Source organism: Manis javanica, chromosome X, assembly GCF_040802235.1.
Source record: "Manis javanica isolate MJ-LG chromosome X, MJ_LKY, whole genome shotgun sequence".
NCBI classification, from domain to species: Eukaryota; Metazoa; Chordata; class Mammalia; order Pholidota; family Manidae; genus Manis; species Manis javanica.
This window is the reverse complement of record NC_133174.1, coordinates 125,062,401-125,087,891: the sequence shown is the minus strand read 5'-3', so window position 1 is coordinate 125,087,891 and position 25,491 is coordinate 125,062,401. Positions and strand designations below refer to the sequence as shown.

At 38.7% G+C, this 25,491-nt stretch overlaps 1 protein-coding gene across 4 annotated transcripts; it reads left to right on the top strand.

Moving 5' to 3' along the window:
- Positions 1-1,024: 1,024 nt before the first annotated feature.
- MOSPD1 (motile sperm domain containing 1) lies at positions 1,025-23,442 on the top strand. 4 transcript variants are annotated; one of them, XM_073227452.1, is made up of 8 exons: positions 1,081-1,160; positions 8,708-8,822; positions 9,292-9,362; positions 12,945-13,199; positions 13,315-13,390; positions 14,837-15,054; positions 19,358-19,519; positions 21,178-23,442. In XM_073227452.1, exons 4-8 carry the CDS (start codon positions 13,046-13,048, stop codon positions 21,207-21,209), a joined length of 642 nt encoding a protein of 213 aa, XP_073083553.1. In that variant the 5' UTR covers positions 1,081-1,160; positions 8,708-8,822; positions 9,292-9,362; positions 12,945-13,045; the 3' UTR covers positions 21,210-23,442. The 4 variants fall into 4 exon arrangements, with proteins under 4 accessions (XP_017526845.1, XP_073083555.1, XP_073083553.1 ...); XM_073227453.1 differs by lacking the exon at positions 8,708-8,822 and having other exon boundaries at positions 1,112-1,160; XM_017671356.3 differs by lacking the exons at positions 8,708-8,822; positions 9,292-9,362 and having other exon boundaries at positions 1,025-1,160.
- Positions 23,443-25,491: the final 2,049 nt, after the last annotated feature.

The following is a 25,491-nucleotide window of genomic DNA, read 5'->3' as shown; positions in this document are numbered from 1 at the left end:
GAAGAATTGCAATGCAGAACAAGCAAGATTCTATGGCGATGGAGCAGGAGTTCAATCATTCTCATCGATCCTGGAAGGTTAATTGAAGGAAGTGGCATTTCAGGTATTCCAAAGACAGAGAAGGGCTCTATAAACTGGAGCCTGAGCCCAAGATCTACTGGCAACCTACTGCTAGGGTGGGGCAACTGGGGAGAATACTTTGGGCCCTATGCTTGTGGGGAGGGGGTCTATGGCAGCTGCACCTTACTCTTCTTTTCTGAATATCATTAAGATTTAATTTTGAAAACTCTATCTTTAATGATGCTCTGAGGGGCCTATGAATGTTACTGACAGTGTGGCTTCTTTTCAAGAGGGAGTATTTTGGGGCAGCCAGAACTGGTTGAGTTGTTCCAGGCCCCACTGTTTTCCATGATGGCCAGTTTATTGGGTTAGACTACTGGGCACATCAGAAAAGGATTACAGAGGACCTTATAGACCATGCTATAGGTACTGCGGAGACATTTAAGATTTTAAGCAGAAGAGTAACATGGTCACCTATATACATCTTATAGAAATTCCTCTGGTTGCTGTCTGGGAGATGGTATAGACAAAGACGAGTGGGAAGAGGGCATCCAACCAGTAGGCTACGGTAGTGATCCAAGCAAAAAGTCAGGGGGCCTAAACAGCCTGTAGCACCGAGGATGGAGTGGAGAAAGGTGGTCAATACCGTCTCAGAGGTACAATCAACCAGCCTTGGGTACTCACTGCGTGTGTGTGTCTGCTGTGTGTGTGTGGGTCGGGTAATATGACAAGGGTGGAGTCAAGGGTGACTGCCCGTTAACAAGGGCAGAGAGAGATGGCCCTCTAAGAGTCTCCGGTCTCCTCAAGGGGCGGCAGGAGGGAGGGGCAGGTTAGAGACAGAGAAGGGAGAAGTTGGGAGCTCAGAGACGGAAGAAACCCGAGACGCCAGGTGGCAGTAAGGAAGCCCCGCCTATGGCCCCGCCTCCGACTCCACCTCTCTTCCCTCTTCCTTCCCACCCCCAGCTGCAGCTCATCCTCGAGGGCGGAGAGGGGTGGTATTAGAGTCCGCCGGTATCCCAGCAGGCAGTGCAGCCTCGAGACGCTGACAAAGGACTCGAGAAGCAGTCGCAGCTGCTTTCTGAAGAGCCGGTGTCGCCGAGGTGAGAGTCCCCCACCGTCCCGTGACCCACTTCCTTTGACTTCGCGAAAACGTGGAAGTTACGTGGTCCAGAGACCCCGCGGAAAGAGAGCGCGCGCAAACCCAGGCTTGCCCTGACTGACAGCGGCGCCCCGGGGCACAGCGCCGGGATGCGGGTGGGAGGTGGGGAGCAGGCAGATGGAGCCTTCCTGCCCGGTGTCTGACTGTCAGCTGCCCCGCCGCCTCTGGATCTCGGCCCCAGGGTCTGGCCAGCCCGTGCGTGGCTTCCTCGTGCCCGGGAGCAGGCAGCCGCCTCGGGATCCTCCTGGTGCCTGCCCGGCAGAGTTGGGTTGCCCCGGGGATGCGACTCCAGGGACAACTCTGGCGGATGTTGCGAGGAGGGCTAGGGGAGGGAGGTTGACTCCCTGCTCGGGGTGACACCGTCGTCGCCCTTCCTCCTCCCCACTCCTTCCTCCAGCCCTGCTGGTCCCCCAAGCGAGCAACTGGAAGGAAATCTGCGGGGCTGGAGCGAGGCGTCCCGGAGTGGCTGAAGGGAGGTGAAAGAGGGGTGGCGAGGCAGGGAGGGAGAGCGAACGCTTTCTTGAAGTAATAATGGGGGGTGGTGGAGGACGTACGTGGCCTGTATTCGTCCCCCTTCCTGGACCTCCGCACGATACTGATGGTTGCACCAGCTGCCGGGCTGTAAACAGGCTCACATGACCAGTTTCACTGGGAGCCGGCCGGTGTGGGATCGAGGGCTGGAAAGGCTGGGCCCCAATCAGGTAAAGCTGAAGTCCTAGGACAGACCGTTGGATACTCCCTCCCCTGCCCTCCAGCCCTTAATCAATGCTCTGCGGTTTCCCCTCTGGGTAAAAAGTAACTGACATCTGCCTTCTGGACTTAACTAGCATTTCTGGCCCAGTAGAATTGAATACTCACGTCAGGGAGCGAGACGGCAAATATGAAATGAAAACGGACCCGGATTTTTTACCTTTGACGGAAATAAGGAATGGACACAAACCTGAAAAAGTTGGTCCTTTGGATCTTGCCTACAAAGCAGTGCTGTTCTTTGGGAGTGCTGCATCCTTGATGTGAATTCCAGACAGAAGGATGAAAGTCTACTTTTTCAGGCAGGGCACACATGGAATTTAATATAATGCTTGATGATGAAAATCTTGTCCCCGTTTTCCCTAAGTGCTGGGAAATCTTTGCCTGTAAAATGCTATATATAGGATACTGAATAGGGAGTGGACACCAACTTCTACATTACACATACATTTGGTATAAAGCTGTGGGAAGTTTGGAAAACAGGAAATGGGGCCAAATGTGCCTTTCAAATTCTTCACATCTACATACCCAAACAGGATGTGAGATTAAACTAGTTTTTGAAGCATTTTCTAAACTCTCAAAATAAGAGGTTTACTCAAATACCAGTATATTTGAAAATTTGGAAATTTTCGTATCTGAGGGACAGTAGTGATAGATTTCCTTTGCCTGTAAGGTGTAATTAGATGTAATTGGCTATATTCAGTATAAAGTTACCCCTTTATAGGCAAAGATAGAAAATGAACAGATAGCTTATAAACTAACGTGTGTTTCTCCCCTTGAATTGTTCATGCACATTTTCTTCCCATATTTTTTATGTTTAATTTTTTTCCCATAGAGCTTTCACATTTAATCCCAGTTTTTGAAAACATAAAAAACTACAAGAAAAGCTTCCCTGGCCTCTAATAGCCCAACAAGACAAGCAATTTGCTGTTTGTGTTTTTCAAAAGCTGAAGATAATATGAATCTCCAGGGTCCCTTAAAGTTCTTAAATTGCACACAATAGGGCAGTTTTTGATTAGGAACTACTATTGTTGGACAAAATAAGTTGGCCAAATATGCCAAGATAATGATACCAACAAAAGAACATGCCGTAAGTCACAACAGGTGTCCCGAGTCCTAACAGAAATAGGAATTGCACCCGGCAACATTCCATTAGGTAGACTAGCCATAGAGGTTCACCTGTGCCTCTCCATCAGCAAACTGAAGATTGCCTCTGCTAAATCCTGCCTCCGGAATAAGACATAACAGTTCCAGCTGACTTCCCTCACCTTTAGGGCATAGTACAGAGTCTGATTCTTTCACCCACTCAGGCTTCTTGATTGAGTGGGCTGTGTGATCAGTGAAGTAATTAGAATAAAAAGGCTTTTGCAGGGTCTCACCTTGGCAGTACCTTGGTTAGATCACCAAAGACCAATGTCTTGCTCAGCTTTTCAGGGTTCGAAACTTAATTTTGCCAGCACATCCAGAAATGATCAGTTAGTCTCAGGGATTGATTCACATTAACCAAACTCACCAAAGATTACTATGTTAATATAAAGCCAATTTCTGACTTACAGTGAGGAGTAGAACTGCCAAGCAGAGCAGAAGACTCATGTACAAGCTGGGGTATCCTTTGCTCTATGGGAGCACATAGAAATTGCTCTTGATCTCCCTGTTTTTCTAGGGACTGTGAGAACCACTTCTTTCTTAAAACATCTAGTGATTGATACATTTGACAAGATTACAGCTTTTTTATATAAAGACCATTTCAGTCATACCTTTGTATGAGTATATCCTAGTCAAGTGATTGGATGTGAGTCCCCTGTAAAACTTCTCTAAAATCTGTTTCCTCTCCATTCCGACTGCTTTAGGCCCTCTTCATCTCCCCATTAAACAGGTTTTGTTTTTGTTTTACTGTAACTACTCTGGAGCCAGGTGCTGTGCTTGACTGATCACTGGCAACCAGTTTCCTACTCCAGATCTTATCCAGTCGTTTCTCTGCCTAAAATCCTTTAGAGGTTTCCCATGGCCTGCAGCAGTAGTTCTGAAAGTGTGGTATGCATCAGAATTCTCTGGAGGGCTTGTTAAAACACAGATGGCTGAGGCCCAACCCCAGAATTTCTGGTTCAGTAGGTCTAGGGTGGGACCCAAGAATTTGCATTTCCAACAATTTCCCAGGTGAAACTGCTGCTGCTAGTCCCACACATTTGGAGAACCACTGGCATCCAGAATCAAGTTGAAACTCCTGAACTTGGCTTACAAGATTTTTCACCATCTGCCTCCAGCTTACCTTTCCAGCCTCATCTCTTACCACTCCCACATACAGGCTATTTTTTAACTGTATGCTATGCCAACACTCGTTTTAAGAATCCCTTTCATGCCTCCTCTACACATGTTCCTTCTGGAATTCACCCCCCTCTCCACTCCTACTGCAAACTCCTATTTAAGGCATATTGTCAATTTATGCTCCAGAGCATTTGTATCTACCAGCATTTTAACCCTTGTCACGTCATCTCCTAATTGCCATGTATATGTGTTTTTCCTGCTAGATGGAGTTTTTGGAGGGGTAAGACATCTTTCATCTTTTCTGCATATTCCCTGGCACAGTGCCTAGTATGTAATAAGTGCTCAGTAAATGTTCATGGAATGAATTTGTGATTCTAAAACTTTTGAGAGTGCTATATGTAGTAAAATATATATTTCAATAATGAATTAATACATATTTTGCTTTGAGAATTGCACATCTCAAAATAACTGAGCACATTGGGACATTGTAAAACAAGGGTTGGAAATAACGAATTTAAAAGAAATAGTTTCAAAAGGACATTATTGGGGAGTATCATTTTTTTAAATCTTAAAACATACTCTACTCAACTTTTACATCTTGGGTATGTAATAATAGCCAATAATAGCCTATCACTTATACCACTCAGTCCCATTAGTAAGATATCAAATTATACAAAACAAAAATCCAGAAAATGTATAGAAACAAAATTGCCTGATGTTGAGCAAAGAACTTTTTAAAATACAAAATGAAAATTCTATAAAATTGCTTATGAAAGAGTTAACTTTAGGAATGTACCAGCCATTTAAAGCCCTAAAAGACAAAACTGGAAATTCAAAGAGGAAGAGAGCTGAGTTGATGACAGGGAAGTTAAGAAAGGTTTTAATACTAGGGAGACTAAAGCAAAAGAACTTACTGCTCTTAACTGTTGAGTTGGCCATTGGCAAGGGCTGCCCCAAGTATGCAGTAAGGAGATAGCTTCTGTCCCCAGATAAAAGGGAGCTGCCTGGAAGGTGGGGGAACCCTAATCAGAGTAGACACAAGAGCCAGGGACAGGTAATAAGTAGCTGGTGCACTGTAGCCAAGCAGCTGGGGAAACCTGTACTTTGGAGGCATCCTTAACTGTTTTAAACTTGAAGCCACTTCAGAACAAGAATCCTCAAGTACCACTGATTTCATCTGGTTTTTCTTGCAGCCTCCTCTTTGCAAAACAAAAATGGGGGAGATGGCAAATGACCGTATGCTTTTAAAGTCCTTTCTGTACTCTTTTAAATCTCCAAAGTTAGAACCTATGGTGGTAAAAGGCATTGAAACTCCCTTGTGTATTTCAGAATCTTATCTTCTCCTGGTCAATCCAAAGCGAGGAAAACAGAGAAAATAATCACATTTTGGGGCATTGGTCTCCCTGGACTGATGGTGGGAAGTGTGTGGGAGGATTTCAGTGTGTTCAGGCTTTTTTTGTGTGTGTGTGGGGGGGGGGAGTAGTTTGCAAACTGGTCACAAGGTGGTGTACACACATAAGGTTTTCTTTCAAATTTCATTCGTGATTGCATTTCTGTGCCTTTGGTGCAGAGGAAAAGGACAAGGCAGAGGGGAGTGCTGGTTCTGTTCTCCACTTACCCCACCCCATGGCAGGCGGCCACCACAGATGTACTGTTCCTCATTGGAATCCTTAGCTTGTCTCTTATGGACAAAATGTCTTCAGTTAATAGAGAAGAGGGTGTTCCTCGGTGGAGAAGGTAGTTATTAGTAGACCACTGTAGGCTAACTGATAAGTATCTGCTAAGTGCCTAACTCTGAGTCTGTGCAGGATGCAAACAAAAAAAACCTAAACAAAAACTTCAAAGAAAAACAGTATAGCGTTATGCCTGAAATCTGGGGAGTCATAATTAATCCACACAAAAAAGTATCGAAATATTCAATCCATATAAAGAAGATGTGATACATACATACAATGGAATATAATTCAGCCATAAAAAGAAAAATCCTATTTGCAACGACATGGATGGATTTAGAGGGTATTTTGCTCGGTGAAATAAGCCATGCGGAGAAAGACAAATACAAAATGATTTCACTCATTTGTGGAGTATAAAAATGCAAAACAGAAGGAACAAAGTAACAGGAGACTCAGACACAGAGAAGAGACTAGTGGTAACCAAGGTGGAGGAGGAAGGGGATAAAGGAGCACAATAATTCTCAATCACAATATAAGGTGCTGTGGGCTGTGGGGATGGTAGTACAGCACAGAATATAGTCAATGATTCTGTAACATTTTACTATGTTGATAGTAACTACACTAGAGGTAGTAAAGATTTAATAATAGGGTAACTGTTGAACCACTGTGTTGTATATTTGAAACCAACAAAAGATTGTCTATCAACTATATGTTAATAAAGAAATACTCATACAGTAAATGCATTAAAAAATAATGTAATAAAATGAGTGAGATCCATAAAGATCAGAGTAGTATAGGAAGGCCACAAAGAGGGAGAATTTGGGCTAGGCTTTGAGCAATGAGTAAAAATTTGGTGTCCAGAGAGGAAGAATAAAGTAAACCTTGGTTACTGTGCCCTAATGAATAGTTACTGACAGCCATAGCCCTTCTTTCATGATCAGGAAAATAAAGTGCATGCAACTTAGTAAGTGAAATTGTGTCCATTTTTTTTCTTTGTAAAACTGTGAAGAACACTCATGCATGAAGACTTGAATTTTGAATCAGCCTTTGAGAACTCTTCTGGAAAAGCAGGGAAATTTTCTAGAGATGAGGGCATGCGTGGCAGTCAGCATTAGGGAGGCGGGACTTTTGAATGGAGAAACAGGGGAAGTGATTTCTGTATAGGAAGTGTGAGTTCTAGAAACCAAGAGTTCTGCCACCAGTACATTGTGCTACCATGAATAAGTCTCTTAACCATCCAGGGCCTGCTTTCCTCCACCATACAATGAGAAGGCTTGGGAGCTAACATTCTTTGACTTTGTGTGTGCTCGACTTTTGAAAAACAACCTCATAAACTGACTTGCACTAAGGTTTTACCAGCTTAGTATATAATCTCTCCCCAGGATTTTTGCACTTTATCATTTTGCAGTATAGGCTGGAGCACAGAGTAAGTGTTAGTCTCCAAAAACTAATCAATTAAAGGCAGGTGTTGCACTTCATGGTGCTTTTTGGCAGAGTCTCTGATACTGCTCTGGTGACCTGCTGCTAATTCCTCCCTAATTTCCACTGGTTGGAGTTTAGGAGGCGATTTATATCTTAGCCAAGGTAAGTGAGAAATGAGAACAGGGACACGAGAAGAAACAATAAACTGCTCAAAAATGATTAAATGCTTCTTTAACGGTGGTCAGGGGATAGACAGCCGATTCATGGGGAACTGTGTACAGACTCAACTCGTAAAGAGAAAGCTTCAAAATTAATAAGAATTTCTACTAAGTCATTATTTAAAGGTAGTACAACCTCTACTCTGACCTGTGCCTAACTTCTGCTTGAGATTAGCACCAAGAGTTTAGCCCTTGATCTGTGTGGTTAATTTTGACTTCTCAGTCTGATTTTTAAACCATCTCATACTCCTTTGTTACAAAGTTTTAAATTTTCCTAATCTTGCAAGTCATCTTAAATATCTGCTGCATGTAAAGTCACCTTAAGTAATTGAAATAATTCCGTGCAACATATAGTTTAAGGTTTTCAGTGTTATGAAAAGATCATGGATTGGAAAATCCAACTAGCAGATTTTTTTACACATTGTTTCTGAATTCCTTCTTGTGTTTCAAAACTGGGGTGTTTTTCAAATTAGGCCCTAGTCGAGTTGTTTAATTTGACCTTTTTTTTTTTTTTAACTTTTAAATAGGTATTTATAGGGTTCAGAATCCAAAAGAAAAAAGCATCCAGACGAAGCTTCCCTCCCACCCCTGTCCACAGCCACTTACTCTGTTTCTCCAGGGGCAGCCCTGGCTATCCTTCCAAAGATATTTTACCCATATCCAAGAAAACAAGTTTCTGTGTTCTTTTATCTTCCTTTCCCACACAAATGGTAGTATACACTCCACTCCACATTGCACCTTGCTTTTCTCACTTAACACTACCCTTGAAGGTCAGTCCATGTCCACACCTCTTTCTTTGTGATAAACATCTGGTTTCCCAACAAATGGCTATATCACACTTGACTTAATTAATCCCCTACTAGTGGACAGTTGAGCTGTTTCTAATCTTTTGCCGTAAACAACAGCTAGCTTGTATTGAGTGTCATGCTTCGTTCTATGTGCCACTTGTAGTTTACTTAATCCTTAATGTAATCCTTAATAATATATTATTAAAAATTTATATATTATTAAAATTTTTATTATAAATTTTCTATAAATCCTTAATGTAATTAAGTGCTGCAAAAAAAACCCACCACCTTTTCATATACCTGATTTTACACAAGGGGATAAACTCCTACAAATAGAATCTCTAGATCCGAGGGTATGTGCATTTAATTTTGCAGGTATGTGCAGGAATAATGGATGTGCCAATTTATATTCCTGCCAGCACTGCTGAGAACATGCGTGCCTGCTCCCGCCATGTACTATCAAACTTTTTGATATTTGCCAGTCTGACAGGTGAGAAACACGTGTTTCAGTATAGCTTTAGTTTCTACTTCTCTGGCAAGTGAAGCTACATATCCTTTTGTAAGCTTAAGAACAACTTTTATGTCCTTTTCTATAAAATATTATAGTGTCTTCTCATTTTTATATTGAGTTGTCTTTTACATAATGATTCCTAGGTCCTCTCTATATAGTAGGGAAATTAGACATTATCTATGATATGCAATGAAAATGTTCTCATGACTTTGCTTAGTAAGTTTTTTGCCATGCAGAATCTTAAGTTTTTATGTAGTTGAGTTTATTAATATTTTTTGGCTTCTGGTTCTTAGAAAGCCTGATTATAAAAAAAGATTTCCCATGGTTTCTAGTGTTCTATGGTCTTATTTTTTTTTTACATTTAAAACTTTGATCCACTTGGAATTTACCCTAGTAGAATTTTGGAATTTTACAGAGAGTGAGGAATAAATTCAATTTTTTTCCCTAGATGGATACCCGCTTTTACCAACATTTATTGACTACAGTATCTTCTACAAATCAGGGATGCCACATTTTATCGTAAGTGTAATTCTCATCGTAACAGAGAATAAGATGTTGAGTATTATTTAGTGATGCCAAATTTGGATGTGCTATTCCCAATAACCAAGCTTACTAAGAAAATAAGTATAGAGCTTATTATTTTCTTTTCTTTTTTTTAATTTGGTAGCATTAATGTACAATTACTTGAACAACATTATAGACTCCTCTCATTATCAAGTCCCCCCCACATACCCCATTACAGTCACTGTCCATCAACGTCGTAAGATGCTATAGAATCATTACTTGTCTTCTCTGTATATACTGCCTTTCCCGTGCCGCCCCCCACCTACATTATGTGTGCTAATCGTAATGTCCCATTTTCCCCCTTATCCCTCCCCACCCATCCTCCCCTGTCCCTTACCCTTTGGTAACTGTTAGTCCATTCTTGGGTTCTGTGACTCTGCTGCTGTTTTGTTCCTTCAGTTTTTGCTTTGTTCTTATACTCCACAGATAAGTGAAATCATTTGATACTTGTCTTCCTCCACCTGACTTATTTCACTGAGCATAATACCCTCTAGCTCCATCCATGTTGTTGCAAATGGTAGGATTTGTTTACTTCTTATGGCTGAATAATATTCCATTGTTTATATGTACCACATCTTTATCCATTCATCTAGTGATGGACACTTAGGTTGCTTCCATTTCTTGGCTATTATAAATAGTGCTGCAATAAACAAAGGAGTGCATGTGTCTTTTTCAAACTGGGCTCCTGCATTCTTAGGGTAAATTCCTAGGAGTGAAATTCCTGGGTCAAATGGTATTTCTATTTTGAGCTTTTTGAGGAACCTCCATACTGCTTTCCACAATGGTTGAACAAATTTACATTCCCACCAGCAGTGTAGGAGGGTTCCCTTTCTCCACATCCTCGCCAGCATTTGTTGTTTGCCTTTTGGATGTTGGCCATCCTAACTGGTGTGAGGTGATATCTCATTGTGGTTTTAATTTGCATTTCTCTGATGATTAGCGATGTGTAGCATCTTTTCACGTGCCTGTTGGCCATCTGAATTTCTTCTTTGGAGAAGTCTGTTCAGCTCCTCTGCCCTTTTTTTAATTGGTTTATTTGCTTTTGTTTGTTGAGGTGCATGAGCTCTTTATATCATTTGGGTGTCAACCCCTTATCAGATATGTCATTTATGAATATATTCTCCCATACTGTATAATGTCTTTTTGTTCTACTGATGGTGTCCTTTGCTGTACAGAAGGTTTTTAGTTTGATATAGTCCCACTTGCTCATTTTTGCTTTTGTTTCCCTTGCCCGGGAGATATGTTCATAAAGAAGTTGCTCATGTTTATGTCCAAGAGATTTTTGCCTATATTTTTTTCTAAGAGTTTTATGGTTTCATGACTTACATTCAGGTCTTTGATCCATTTTGAGTTTACTTTTGTGTACAGGGTTAGACAGTAATCCAGTTTCCTTCTCTTACATATAGCTGTCCAGTTTTGTCAACACTTATTATTTTCTATTGAAAAAAATAACATACGAAACTTCTGAAAGCACATTATCCAAATAGAAATGTGTATGGCTCTTAACAAAAGGAAGAAATAAATGACAAATAAAAACTCAGAATTATTTAATCAAATGCCTTTCAGAGTAATATTTTATTTTGTTGGAATAGTTTGGTATAGTGGGGAAAATACTGGACTAGGAGGCAGGAGGGCTGCTGACATTTTTTGTCTAGCCTGGTCTCTTCCTAATTTAATAACAACAAAAAACACTTAGAATATTGCCTGGCCTACAGTAAATGCTAAAAGCTTTACAAATATTAATTCAGTATATGTAATTAATAAAAAGTTTCTAATCTGTTATGAATTATATAAATGTTAAACAAAACAACCCAACACTGTTAGGAGCTACATGCCTACTATAAAATATATGGATAGAAAGCAGAATGATGACCTGGGACAGCCTGTGGTACCACCTTCCAAACACTCCCTACCTCCACGTTTCTGTGCCTTTGCTTATGCTGTTCCCTAGATCTGAATGCCTTACCTACCTTTGTCCCCCCTCCGCCCCCGCAACACACAAGTGTGTACACGTCTTTTCTCTAAGGACTACCTCAAATGTCATTTCCTGGCCTCTCTTCCATGCAGAATTCACAGTCTTCTGATTTCCTAGCACCTTGTATACAATGTTTTGCATTATACTAGAGGTAGCTGAAATGTTTATTTTGTTTGATCACTTTGAGTTAAACTTCTTGAGGGCAGGGCCTCTGCATTATTTATCTTTGTATCTCTGCGTAACTCCTGACATAGTCCCTGGGCTATAATAGGCATTCAGCTGAAATGAAAGAATGAAAACTTGCATCCATGATTATATAGTATCCTATCTGATAGCAGTTGGAAAGGCCTCAATCAGAATCAGAGCATGTGAGCTCCGATAGCTGGTAAAATCAAACAGTTTAATCATTTGTTACATTTCTCTTTGAATGTATGAGACCCTGAATGCAAAATATCAAATAGTTTATGGTCTACTTTAAAACTCTGAGCTACAGAGTGAAAACCAGACATTTTCTGTGGTTGGTTGTTTTAGCTGTTGCATTTTATTTAAAAAAGCCACATTTTCAGTAGTAGCTAAATTAGTGCGTTATTGATTAAAATTAGCTTAAGAAATAACTACAGAAATATTGTACTTATCAGACAGTCAGACTTCTGCCAGCTACAACTATCTGGAACATATTCAAGAACCCCAGAAGGAATCCAGAAAAGTCTCTGAAGTTGGATGAAAACAGCTCTCCAAACGCCTGTGCACTTGATGTAGGAGGGAAGGCGTGGGGCACATGCATGCCACAGCCTACTTACTGACTGAATTTTCGTAGAAAACTCCAAGGACTGCTTGGCAAATCTGGATATTCAGCTTCCTTGCAAGACATTTTTGCTTGCTTTGGGTTTCGGTAGAAAAGAGATAAGAGAACTCTCCCACCCATGCTGGCAGCAGGCACTAACTAAACCATCGTTGAAATGAGTGTAAAAGTGATTCTCATGTTTTTTCCTGTGAATCCATGGAAACTTCCTTTGTTTTATATTTTTTAGTCTTTTTTTTTTGGAGGTATCATTGATAATACAATTTTATATCGGTTTCACATATATAACACTGGTTCAACAGTTACCCTATTATTAAATCCTCACCCCCTAGTAGTACAATTATTGTCAACATAGGAAGATGTTATGTTTTTTAGTCTTTAAGAATTCTGATTGGCTCACATAAAATCAGTTGTGACAATAATTTGTTATACTTTTAAAAAAATCTTGAGGTTTAAAAAGAGTGATGTCCCTTTGATTTCACCTCTGAAATGGGGTGATTTCGGACAACAAGGCTTTATTCCTTTATTCAGGTGTGTATGTAATTAAACAGGTTGAACTCTTGAATGTGACAGGAGCATGTGTTAATTTCTTTGCCTAGCTGGGTGAACACTACATAAGTAAGCCAAGAGGAGAAGCCAAAAGGCATTTTTAAATGATTTGGGGACCTCTTTTAATGCATGCTGAACATGCTTTTTGTGGAGGGACAACACATGAAGACAGGTATCATTCAGTTTTCTTTCTCTCTCCTTCTCTTTCTAGATTGCCAAAATGCTTTGGAGTTTTTAATTGCCTTTAAGAAAAGTCCAAAATAGATTTGAGACTGTAAAATCAGAAGCTGTAGCAAGGGGGATTCAGTGCCAATGCATCAACAAAAAAGACAGCCAGAGTTAGTGGAAGGAAATCTTCCTGTTTTTGTGTTTCCCACGGAGCTAATATTTTATGCAGATGACCAGTCAACACATAAGCAAGTGTTGACCCTGTATAATCCCTATGAGTTTGCCTTAAAGTTCAAAGGTGAGTCTCCTCGGTCTATTCTATGGCTTTTAATTAGTCCCTACTGATATTTTACTTGTGGAAACTAAAACACACACACACACATGTGCTAATGGTCATGTGCCTTTTCTTTCAGTTTTGTGTACTACTCCAAATAAGTATGTTGTCATTGATGCTGCCGGCGCAGTGAAGCCTCAGTGTTGTGTGGATATGTAAGTCAAAATCACTTCCTAGTAATCTGTTTTAAGTGTGTGAACATTTATGTGTGTAACTTGAAAGAGATCTTTCCTTGAAACTGCTCTCACATAGGCATTTAGTATATTTTGAATTTTTGCTGAAAGTTTTAGTTACCAAAATTCTTTTTAAGATGCTTCTAAGAGATTTGACCATATGCTTACTAGTAATTCATTATGTTGGAGCTGATATATGTGTTAGTATTTCCATGAACATTTCCTCATTCTTGTGCTTTTAGTCACAGCTGGGTCATGTATGAAGGTAAAGTTCTAACTTGTTCCTTTACATTTCTCTAGCTGTAATAAGGATTTAGTTTTCTTTGCAACATCCCACTATTATTTGGGAACATTATTTGCTACATTTGGGCAACTAATAATCCTATACTCTGAGGACAATGGTAACGTAAGTCCAGCAGAAATGATTCTGATGATAAGGCTGGAAGTTAATCTATACAAATAGGATGCAAGTGTGTAACTACTCATCTGTAAAAGGTTATCTGAGTGCTTCCTGATAATTTCATTTTACAGTGTCAGATAAATGACTGTTTGTTCAAGCTGTTCATATTTAATTTTCACTTTAGAATTAGTGGTGACCAGATGGGTCCACTGACCAGGCTTTATTTTAAGCTAGCAAGTAAACTGTATATGTTTAAATCTTCTATGAGAAGGAACACTGGCGGTCTTCTCTTTTGAATACATTATCATCTCAAAGCCATAAAATCATGTATCTTTGAGGGTGTGTTTTTGCACATTTGTTTTGATTTTCATTCAACACACAGTAAGCAAGGACTGTTCCAAAGAAATGTAGACTTTTGCCAAATAAACATGTTACCTTGGATGTAATTATTTTGTGTCCTCTATTAAGAATGAAGTAAAATAAATGGACTTGCAAATAACTCTCATAAAAATGAAAGTGCTTTATATTCTTTTCAGGGAAATACAGAAGTGTATTGTTAGCCTTCTGTTGCATTGGTCATACTGGATTACTTACTTACTCAATTACTTTTACCTGTGTTTATGGACTTCAATTTTAGGTCTAGGGTGAGGTTTCTTACTTGCACAATAAATAAATGGCAGTAGAAATTTGTGAGACTTGTGGGAAAGAAATAATTTCATATATCCTACTTAGTAAATATTGCTGTACACAGATATCCAGGGGGTGAAATGTCATTGCTAAAATGAATTTTCTTTACCTACCATTTTTAAGACTTTTATTCTATGTTTTATATTATGTGTTTTCATCAAAAATTTCAGAATCACCCATTTCTTCCTGTGTTATACTGTGTTTTCTTAAAACATCATTAGCAAATTTCTGTTTGGTTATAGTCAGTTAATATTGCTTTTCAGTATGAAATCTTTTGCTGAATTCTGATTGACAGTCCCCCAGAAACCTAAACAGCATTTGTTGTTGTTTAATGTTTTCAGTGTGATTCGTCATAGAGATGTTCGATCCTGTCACTATGGTGTAATAGACAAATTCCGTCTCCAAGTTTCCGAGCAAAGCCAGAGGAAGGCTTTAGGAAGGAAAGAGGTTATATCTACTCTTCTCCCATCTGCAAAGGAACAACAAAAGGAAGAAGAGGAAAAGAGAATAAAGGAACATTTAACCGAAAGTTTATTTTTTGAGCAGTCGTTTCAACCAGGTAATTTTGAGTTGCTTTTAAAGCCCTTTTGAGGTCTTACACATTTTTAACCTTACAATAACCAGCGAGCTAAGAATGATTACTAGAAAAATAATCAGCCACTTTAAACCTAATCAACTAATTCAAAACTGAACCTAGAAGTCAGGTACCTAAAATCGAGCAAGAGGCCCCAGAGCTGGACTTCAAGAAGAGAGAATACGTCTCACTAGATGAGGCTGTGAGAGGGCAAGTGTTGCCATAGCTTTTTAAATATATAGGACCTGTGAATGTAGGCACTATACTCTATAATGCTGGCACAATTTGGCAATTACATACTTTTGTTTCTTTGACTTTCCTATATCCTTTCTCATTTAATTAGTTTGAAGGAGAGAGATTATGTTTGGCAATAGGCCAAGCTTGGTGTACTGTTCATATTATTTGGGGAAAAAAAATCTCATTAAAGTTGAAGTTAATTAAACTAAGTAGATTATAATATCCCCTGTGGGCTATTAATTGAATCCCTCTCCATTCCTCATTTCCTTCCAACTTAGATATTCAGAAGTGTTATGATGTATTCTTTCAACATTGACACTATCCTCATATTCAACTCTTTGGATGTCATTCTCCCTCCCTCTTAACTTCTCATTATCTCTCTCCAACCCTATTATAAGAGGAGGAAGATAAAATTTCCATAGAAAACCATGGAAACTTTCTGATAGTGATACATGGACGTGATAGCAGCTGTCCTTGAAATTGCAACATTATATATGAGGAATTAAAAAAGATCCACTTGCCATTACATTAATTCATAGATCCCTATCACTTTATTCATCATAGAATGTTTATTTCAGTAACACAGGGAGTAATGCCACTTTGATTTATGGCAGCCAAGAGTCTTTTTGGTTCATGTAGGATGTGCCCAGATTTTCTAGGCTAGAGACTAGGTAGCAGCTAAGTGGATTGTTTTCTTCTCAGCAACTATTATTGACTGACAGGGCCAGCTTTTCACCATTTGACGTTGAAGAGAACCTCTGTCAAATGTCACTTTGATCTGAGTTCAATATTGTGAGGTTGACAAATATTTATGAAATGCAAGATTCCCCTTTTACCAAGCCTCTTCTAGAACAAGAAAGGCCATATAATGAGATTTTGTTTTTCGATGTTGACTTCATTTAAAGTGGTCATTGGAACTCATTTTTGTATTTAACAGACCTGTTTGATAACAAGAATAATAAGGGTTAAAAGTTTAGTACATACATATATTTTTTTTTTCCTTTTCCTAGAGTTCAGGTAAAAATCATCCTAAAGGGCTAATTACAATGTGTATTAATTGGGCATTCTTATTTTTATAAGGAACCTGTGGTATCTGAAGTATATTAGAATTCTTTTAGTTGTAAAATTGGATGAGGCAAATGAATGAGGATAGGTGATACTGGCATAACACGTGATGGTCTCTGGGAAAAGAAAACGTCTCAGCCATCCATGTCAGGAAGGTCAGTGAAGGCAGGCACCTTATTTGTCTTCATTCAGCATGTCCTTGGCACCTAGCACAGTACCCGGCACGGAGTAGTTGCACAAGAAAGGTGTGCGCAGGCTGCACTAGGAAGGCTGGAATTCTCACCTGGCAGTGTCTGTTACCTTGGTTTTCTTTGTCTCACGAGGTTTCCATGGCTGCTGCCACTCTAGAGCAAGGACTGTACCACATTAGAGCCCCATATACAGTTTTGGCCAACGTGCCCTGTTTCCAGGTTCTTACCCCAATGTTTCTAGGAGTATGGCAGGAAATTGAGTAGCTTTCTTCTAATAGAGTATAATGGTGACTGGTTTAGTCTAAGTTGACAACGTGATATTTTTACTTGTTTATTAAATTAATAGTAAATTATGGGTAGTTTCCGATTTGTAGAAGTCCAAGGGTTTTCAATAAGTTTCTCTGAATTAAAATGTTGAACCACATCAATATTGTTCTTCGGGAGGTTTTGGAATGTCATTATTTTTGCACATCTTTAGCTTTGGAAACATTTTTTATTAGATATAGTACAAGTGCAACAGTGTTGTAAGGCTCTGTGAGTTAGCTGGAAATTGGTCGAAGGCTGGATTAAGAAAGACTTGGATTTTAAAATGAATTGAAAGGCAGTAATAGTGAGACATTTGTTCTGAAGTTTATTGTATAAAAGACATATAGTGGTAACAAATTCAAAAAAGAAAACAGCACCTACAATCCCACACACTTAACAAATCTACTTATATCAGTGTTCCAGACCTTGTCTATGTGTATAAATACAATCATATATTTTCGTATAACAGAAATCTAAATAAGAGAAACCCACAAAGCATAGTTGCACAAAATACCAAAGGCCAGGTTATTAAAAAGGTTTTTAAAAGATACAGCTGAATCTTAGTAGGTTTATTTTAATTACATTACCAATGAACTGCTATATCTATGCAATGTTTGAATCAGAGCCCTCTGGCTTAAGAGAATTACGCTCTTTATTATTGTTTATAATAATAAAAGATTGAAAATGACCTAAATGTCCATCAATTGGGGATTGATTAAATTATGAATATTCATAAGATGGGATATCAGGCAGCCATTTACAAGGATCTGATAGAATGATAGATGGTTATATATTGGCATAGAAATAAATTCAAATATATTTCTAAGAGAAAAAAGTTATAGAACAGTATAAAATGGTCTCATTTATGTAAAAAAATTTTTTCACATGTTCATATTGGCATTTATAAAATCTGAAGGGATCTATACCAAGCTTTTAACAGTGTTGTCTCTGGGAGGACTGGATATCATAGAAACCTTTATGTTTTCTATATCAGTATGACATTTTTTACAATTCTGTAGTATCAGAAAAAAAATGATTTCCATTAGGAACAATTTTAAATATGCAAATAATTTTGAAATTTCTCTAAATACTAAAAATTCCTTGAAATTCTCTCTATTGTGGGTTTGCAGTGAACAGTATAGTTGATGTAAATAATGTTTTCCTTGAAAATTTTGCAACTAATATAAATATGAAGCTACTTCATTTATTGACTAAAATAAGACTTGTTTTTAGGTATTATGCTATTGTTTCCTCACCAGCAAAAATCACTCTAAAATTTGAATTTGTTTTCACCTATCTGGCTCTGATGAGGCTCATTTAAACTTTGTACAACAGCTAAAGTATTAATAATTTAGAAAAGCTGCATTTAATAATAAAAATGAACTGTTATTTCATTAATAAAACACAAGATTGTGTTGCTGTTGGCTATTCATTTTAATGAAAGGAGGGGTAGTGGGAAAAGCCACATGAGAGAAAATGCGGTTACTGGGTTTCTTAAAAATACAGGAATCAATATTTTACACATGTAGCCAGAACTGTAGAATAGCAGGCCTGATTATAAATGTTTCTGAAATTTTATTTTATTGTCGTATGAACACTTAGCATGGGATTGACAGATTTTTGAGTGTACAATACAGTATTCACGATGTTGTGCAGCTCCCTAGGACTCACTCATCTTGCATAATTGGGACTTCATGCCATCGATTTAGCAGCTCGCTTTTCACCCCTGCCCCAGGCCCTGGCAACCACCGTTCTTCTCTCTCTGATTCTATGAGTTTAACTATTTTACATTCCTCATATAGGTGGAATCTTTTGTCCTTCCGTGACTGGTTTATTTTCATTTCGCATAGTATTTGCCAGAAATTGTTTCTGCTGCTTTCTTCTTTGTTATAAGTTGGGGGTAGAGCCTAGGGCAAAAATTTTCATGGGCAGCTTTAAAACACTCAAGTTGTACCTTTCTGCTGCCTTAATGTTGTCAAAAATGACAGCAGGATGCTGCAGTTATCAGGACCAAACTTGTCTGGAGACCTACTTAAGATACTCCCAGAAAGTAGTGGAGCTCTAGGTCAGCAGGCTCCAAAATGGAGTACGCACAAATGCGTCGGGGTACCAGAAGAAGGTATCAGAACTTAAGTTTCTATTTTCAGCTCATTCTTTGAAAACTCGCATATTTTATTAAGCACAATAGTACAGTACTCGTGATTTATTAACTTACACAGATGATCCATGCTCAGTTTCTGCTAAGGTGGGGTGGGGGGACAGTGACCGTTCAGTCGGAACTGGCTACCTCACAATGCCATTTCAACATTCCGTCTGCAGTCAGAGGAGTTATGAGCTTGCAGGTAAGTCCCCCTCGAATGGGAATTATGGGGCAAGAGAGTAGTTAGCCAAAACCGGAGTCCTGGTGAGTTGGTGTACAGGGTATATGAACAAACTTTTGTCTTAAGTCGTTTTGAGAAGCGAGCTCAGGGAGTTTTGTCTTTTTACAGAAAACAGAAGTGTCTCCTCAGGACCTAGTTTACTAACTGTCTTCCTGGGAGTGGTGTGTATTGCAGCTCTGATGCTTCCTACACGGGGGGATGTGGAATCGCTGGTGCCTCTCTACCTCCACTTAAGTGTGAATCAAAAATTAGTTGCTGCTTATATCTTAGGTAAGTGTTTTAAAGGTGCTTTTGAGGTGTACGTGTAGGCAACTTTTATGGCTTAGAAGTGCTAGTGGTGGTCTTATGTGTGTATGGGGTGATGTTAGTCATTTAACTTTTTTTTTTTTAGAAAAACATTGTTTCAAAAGCATGTTGAGGTAAAATGCATTTTAAAATGTGATTTTTGGCTCACATTTAGTTCTTTCCAGCTTATTTAGTGCCTAATGCTGTATTTATTCAGTTATTTTCCTTTTGCTGAATTACAGTGGTATAAAACATGTATGCAATGTAAAATGTATATATTCTATGATACAGTATTTCTATTTCTAGTAATCGACCCTAGGGAAACACTTAGACAAAAGGCAGACTGTGATAAGATGAATGGTGCAGCCTTGTTTAATATTGTGAACATTTCTCTTTAAACCAGTTCCCTTGTTTCCTGTTAAATCGTTCCTTCTGTCCTCGTCATGCTGGCTTGCTGTCTTACGGTTAATTAGTTTAACTGAGCAAACAGTTGTTCACTACCTGCATGTGTCAAGACTAGAGTTCTGGTGGTGACTGACTTTCCTCAGAGGCTCCTCTCACCTCTTCTGAGATGCCAACCCTCTCTCAGTATTCCATGGTGTACTCTCTCTTCTAATTTAAAAATTGTCTTCTAAATTGTTTCCCTACCTTCTGTCTGTGTCTCTTCTCTTCCTATCCACCCCCCCCCATTTGTTTCTCCTCCTGTTAGCCATCACTTTGCCATCAGATTGATTTCCAGTCTATTGTAGTTTCACACCACCACTCACTACTAGAAACCCTTCAGTGGTTCCCCATTGTTCATAGAATGAAGTGTAATTCCACAGTTTGGTATTTAAGACTCTCTACACTGTTTGAGCCAGCTCTGAACTAATCTCGTCTAGCCGTTTCCCTAGGTACCTCCTTGATTAAAGCCTGGTAGATGATTTATTGATGCCCAGGAAGCTCATCTGGAGTCCCGGTCCTACCTCCACGCCCTTGCCCTTGCCAGTCCCTGACCTGAAATGCCAGCGCATCTCATTGTGCTTTATCTGTCATGCCCATCTGTTAAGCTAGTTTCAGCATTGCCTTTTGGGGTATCTTTTCTGCTGCCCTAGTCCTACCTGATTATTCTTCTCTCTCCTTCATCTCTCACTTTTTTTTTTTACCACTCATTTAGGACTAAGCATATTCTTACATTATTAAATTTTTATGGTTTTATGTATAGAGTCTCTTCAAAAGAGACAAGACAAGCCGACATACTGTGCCTCTTTCTTCTTTGCGGCCCTAGGACCCTTGGATGCAAATAGGCTTGCAATGTCTTTGTTGAGGAGGTTGACTGGCTTTACTGACACTTAAAAATGCGACTTCTGCTGTCATCAGAGATGATGTGACCAGATAAAGTGGGAAGTATAGTTGATCGTTAAAAAAATAGCTATGGCCAGACATTAATGATTTAATTAAATCTATCCAGCAACTGCCCGTTGCTGTAAATTGGATTTCTTCTGTATAATATCAACCAAATTCAAATCGACTTTGAGTTCTTGGTAGAGTGCCTGTGTATGTGCTGCATTTTATTTGCTCACTGAGGTCTGAACAACTACTTATTGAATGGAAGATATTGTATAATGCAGATCTTGAACTGTTTTCCATTTTTTTTCTTTCAGGTCTTATCACAATGGCTATACTTAGAACATAAGCAAGGAATTCAGTTGACTTCTGAAGTAAATTTATCTTGAAAATATGAATTTGGACTGCTGTATCTCTATTTTACTCCATTAATATGCTACAAACTTTTGAATGACTTACAATAATTGCAACTGTATAATATATATTTTAACTTACTCTGTAATTTCATTCAAAGGACTCCAGCACATTATGTTACAGACAGCAAGGATGCTTCTGAGTGAGACCTAGGGAATTATTTGAAGAAATTCTTTTTATAACTAAACCTATTGTGCAAAAGACTTTAATTAAAACATCTGTTATTTTCTCATCTTTTTTCCTAATTCACTTTGATTGTTAAGGTTGTGTGTCCTTCAAAGTTAAAGGCCTGAAAGAGCAAACTGGCCTGAAAATAAAATGACATTTATTTTTTAGCTGTGAATATCAATGTTACTATGTAAATTATGCCCTGTCCTCTAGCATTATAAACAGTTGCTATGGTGTTTCTAAAATAAGAGCTTTACGGTTCATGTGCGGAGGATAAAAAGAAAAAAAAAGGCAAAAAGTACTGGGGAATCATGCTTATCTGAGGGTTTCGCAGAAGACAGAACATAATTCATCTGGTGAACTACCTATTCTATATTCAATATATATTCTATATATTCTATAGAATAGGTAGTGGTCCAGGCACCTAGCTTGTGGGTTTGTTTTAAACCTCAGAGAAGTAGGGTGACCTGTCTGTTTGATCTAAGGACTCTAAAGGAAGTAGAATTTCTTTAATTGGTTCACATGGGCTTTATGTATGGATAGCACTTTGTCAATAGGAGGAAAAATAAATTTATCTTTTCTCTCCAGTCCTTTGCCTGATCATAAGTGACTAGCCCAGACTGGGATTACCTGATGCCAGGTGGTTTGTATGGAGATGATTTTTCACCTTTCAACTTTTAAGCCAAGTATAGAAAATCCTTAATATCTGTGTCTATTTTATATCAGTCACTGAGACATTTTTTAAGTTTCTATTTATATTATTAAAACAACTTTACCAAAAAAAGTCCCTGAAGCACAACTATTGACATTTCTTTATAGCCCCTTCTGATCTTTAACGTATATATGCAGTTTTAACTGTTATTGTCATAGTAACTGATCTTTTGACTTAAGATTTTTATCTAAGAGCACAATGCATTAAGACTTTCTTGAAAATCATCTTTCAGATCTTTGTACAGAATGAACCTATGCCGTGCTACTGTAATATTCTCAAGGAATATACATACATAAACAAAATATGTGAGGTTGGTTTTTGCAGGAAACAGTACTTTGTTTCTATAGTAAAAGATTTTGTGTATACTCTTAGAGAATCATTGTTTAACCATCTGGGGGGGTGCATAAATCATTAAGTGGATCATATCTGTACATTGTGTAATGACTGAAAAAGCACAGAAGTGTAATCTATTTTGAACTTTGTAAAAAACAATTTGTTTAAAGGCCATCCTTGTTTCTCTGTCCATCTCAAGTCTTGTGTGTGTGTGTGTGTGTGTGTGTGTGTGTGTGTGTGTGTGTGGTAACACATTGTAAAGAACACAAAATACTTCAAAAAAAATAAAAGAAAATGGAGACCTGAGTTTCACATTGATCTACACATTTTATTTGGGTTACCTTTGAGGGACCAAAAGTTTTAGTCTCCTATTTCCTAAAGCTGTCTCCTATACATGTGACTTAAATAGGAAAAATAAATATGTGATCTAAAAATGTCTTGTTTTAATTTACCAAGGGAGTTGATTTTTTAGAGTTTTGAATAGGTGACAGTCACATGCTTCAAAAGTCAGAAACTACAAAAAGGTGTACAGTAAAAAGTCACTCCTTGCCATACCTGCCCACCGTGTTTCCTGTTCACTCAAGCCCTTTCAAGTGATCAACTTTATTGGCTTAGATACATTTCCATTGTTTATCCAAATATGTAACATATTAGAGGTAACACATTCTATATAGCACACTGCACCTAGCTGTTCTTCACTTCAACGATATCCGGGAGAGCTTTTTATGTCAGTAATTAAGACCATCCTGATTCTTTTTATTACATCTGCATAGTATTTTCTGGTATGGCTTATAGCATAATTCATTTTACCAGTTCCCTCCTGACCAGTTCTACCAGCAATGCATGAGTGCACGTTCTTCCATAGTCTCATCAGCCATGTGTTTTGCCAATCAGATAAGAAATGGTGTCTCAGTGTATTTTTAATTTGTATTAAAAGTGAAGCTGACCATCTTTTCATAGAGCTATTTATTCATATCCTTTGTCCCTCACCCCCTGCTCTCTCCGGTGGGTGGGTGGTTTTTTTCTTATTGACTTGTAGGCATTCATTATATGAGTTGCGAATAGTTCCTTCCAGTTTATACCTTTTCTTTTGACTTTGCTTATGGTGTTTTTACCATGCAAAGCTCACTGTGGGTTGGGTGAATTTATGAATCTTTTAAAGCTTCTGGATTTTGAATCATAGAAAACCCTACCCTGCTCCAAGGCTACAAGTCATAGAAACACGTATATAGGCAAACACCAGTTATAAGACATAATAAATAATCCATTTCCAATAGCAAAGAAAATTAAATTTTAAAAGCCCTAAGTTTAATCTATTTTAAAAGCTGCAAACTCTTCATAAGGGAAACTATAAGACACTCCTGGTGAACACAAAACTAGACTAACAAATGGAAAGACATCTAGGATGTTCTTGGATATATGGTCTTGATACCGTAAAGATTTCCCTCTTTCTAAGTTACATAAATTTAGCATGATTTGAATGAGAATATCAGGTTTATCATTTTTTTTACCTAGACAAATTTATTCTAGAGTTCATATGGAGAAATAGGCATACCTAGGAAAACTCTTCAAGAGAAGATTGAAGAGAGAAAATTTCCCAGAAATTAAAACATTTATATAACTCCAATAATTCCAGTAGTGTGGCATTAGCCCATGAATAGACCACTGGAAAAGCATTGGAAGTATAGAGCCCAAATACATCTAGGAATTTGGTATATGATAGAGGTGTCAAAACGGTGGCAACAAAAAATGTACTGGTCATGTTTTCAAAATGGCATGAAAACTGGACAGCCATCTAGAAAAGAATGAAGTTGAGTTGACGCATTCCACCAGGATAAACTTAAATGGTTCAAACATTTAAATGTAAAAAATGAAACCGTCAAGGTGCTAGACAATAATAGGGGAGAATTAATTTCTTATAATCTTGGAAGGGGTTAATTCTTAATGACTCAGTAGCAGTGTTTCATATCACAGACAAAATTTGCAATTAGCGTCTCCCCTTGGCTGTTTTTCTTCCCAGTTTTGTTAAAGGACTCCCCCCAATGAGTTTCCGAAGTAGATTCTCAGAATCATAGAACAGCTGGATCTTCCCTATTAGAGATTACTGAATTCAACTCACTGAAGTCCTCCCCTTTAATTCACAGCCAGCTGCATTTTGACAGGCTGTAATCATCAAGATCTGGGTGACTAGCAAGCGATCACACCCTGATACCCGGTGTGTCTGCAAGGTCTGGATTTACAGTCCACAGTTGAGTGTGTTGTGGCACGGGGGAAGGGAAATGCACCTCAAATAGCCTTTGATCCAATTCTGTGCGGACCTGTGTGGCACACCACACAAATGCTGCAGGAGTTGAAGGGACCTGAACTGGCTCTTCAAGGGTGGACTTGATTCAAATATTGAGGGTTCACAACTCCCGGGTTCACAAGGAAAGGCAAGAATGAGTGTGCACGAGGCGAGGTGATTTGTTCTGAAATGATTTCCAGAGAGAGCTTGGAGGCTGTGATGTGTGTGCCATTATTTCCTGTCTACCATGAAGAAAACATTTTCCTGCTGTGATTAAAGGAGCTGAACATGGGCTAGTGAGGAAAGAACCAAGCTTGCCAAGGGCTACAGGTATCACTGTGTTTAATTAGGAAAGAGGTAAAGAAGTAGTTGTCATGAAAACAAATATGACTCATCCTGAAAGCAGCCGGCAAACAGGAAACAAAGCAAGAGCATGGCAAGAGTTGTAATTATCTGTCATGGCAGGGGTTTCTGCCGCCTTGAAATAGCTAGGCTGGCACAATTCTGCCACCAGGGTTCACATCAAAAGGAGCTGTACAGAGTCAGCATGTAAGGTTTCAGGTTTCTAGAAGGGATTCTGGAAAAGAAAGTCTCCTGGATATTTTCATTCACTGAACAATTAAGTGGAGAGACTTTATAGCAGCTGCTGAGGAGACACCTACAGGGTTTCAACAGGAACACGGAAGTGGAATGCTGAGGTTTCAAATCTTTGCTATTCTG

Coding starts and splice junctions, on each gene's coding strand:
- MOSPD1 (XM_017671356.3), top strand. CDS start 13,046: ATGCATCAACAAAAAAGACAGCCAGAGTTAGTGGAAGGAAATCTTCCT. Junction 13,200..13,314: donor GTTTGCCTTAAAGTTCAAAG/GTGAGTCTCCTC, acceptor CTTTTCTTTCAG/TTTTGTGTACTACTCCAAAT. Junction 13,391..14,836: donor CCTCAGTGTTGTGTGGATAT/GTAAGTCAAAAT, acceptor TAATGTTTTCAG/TGTGATTCGTCATAGAGATG.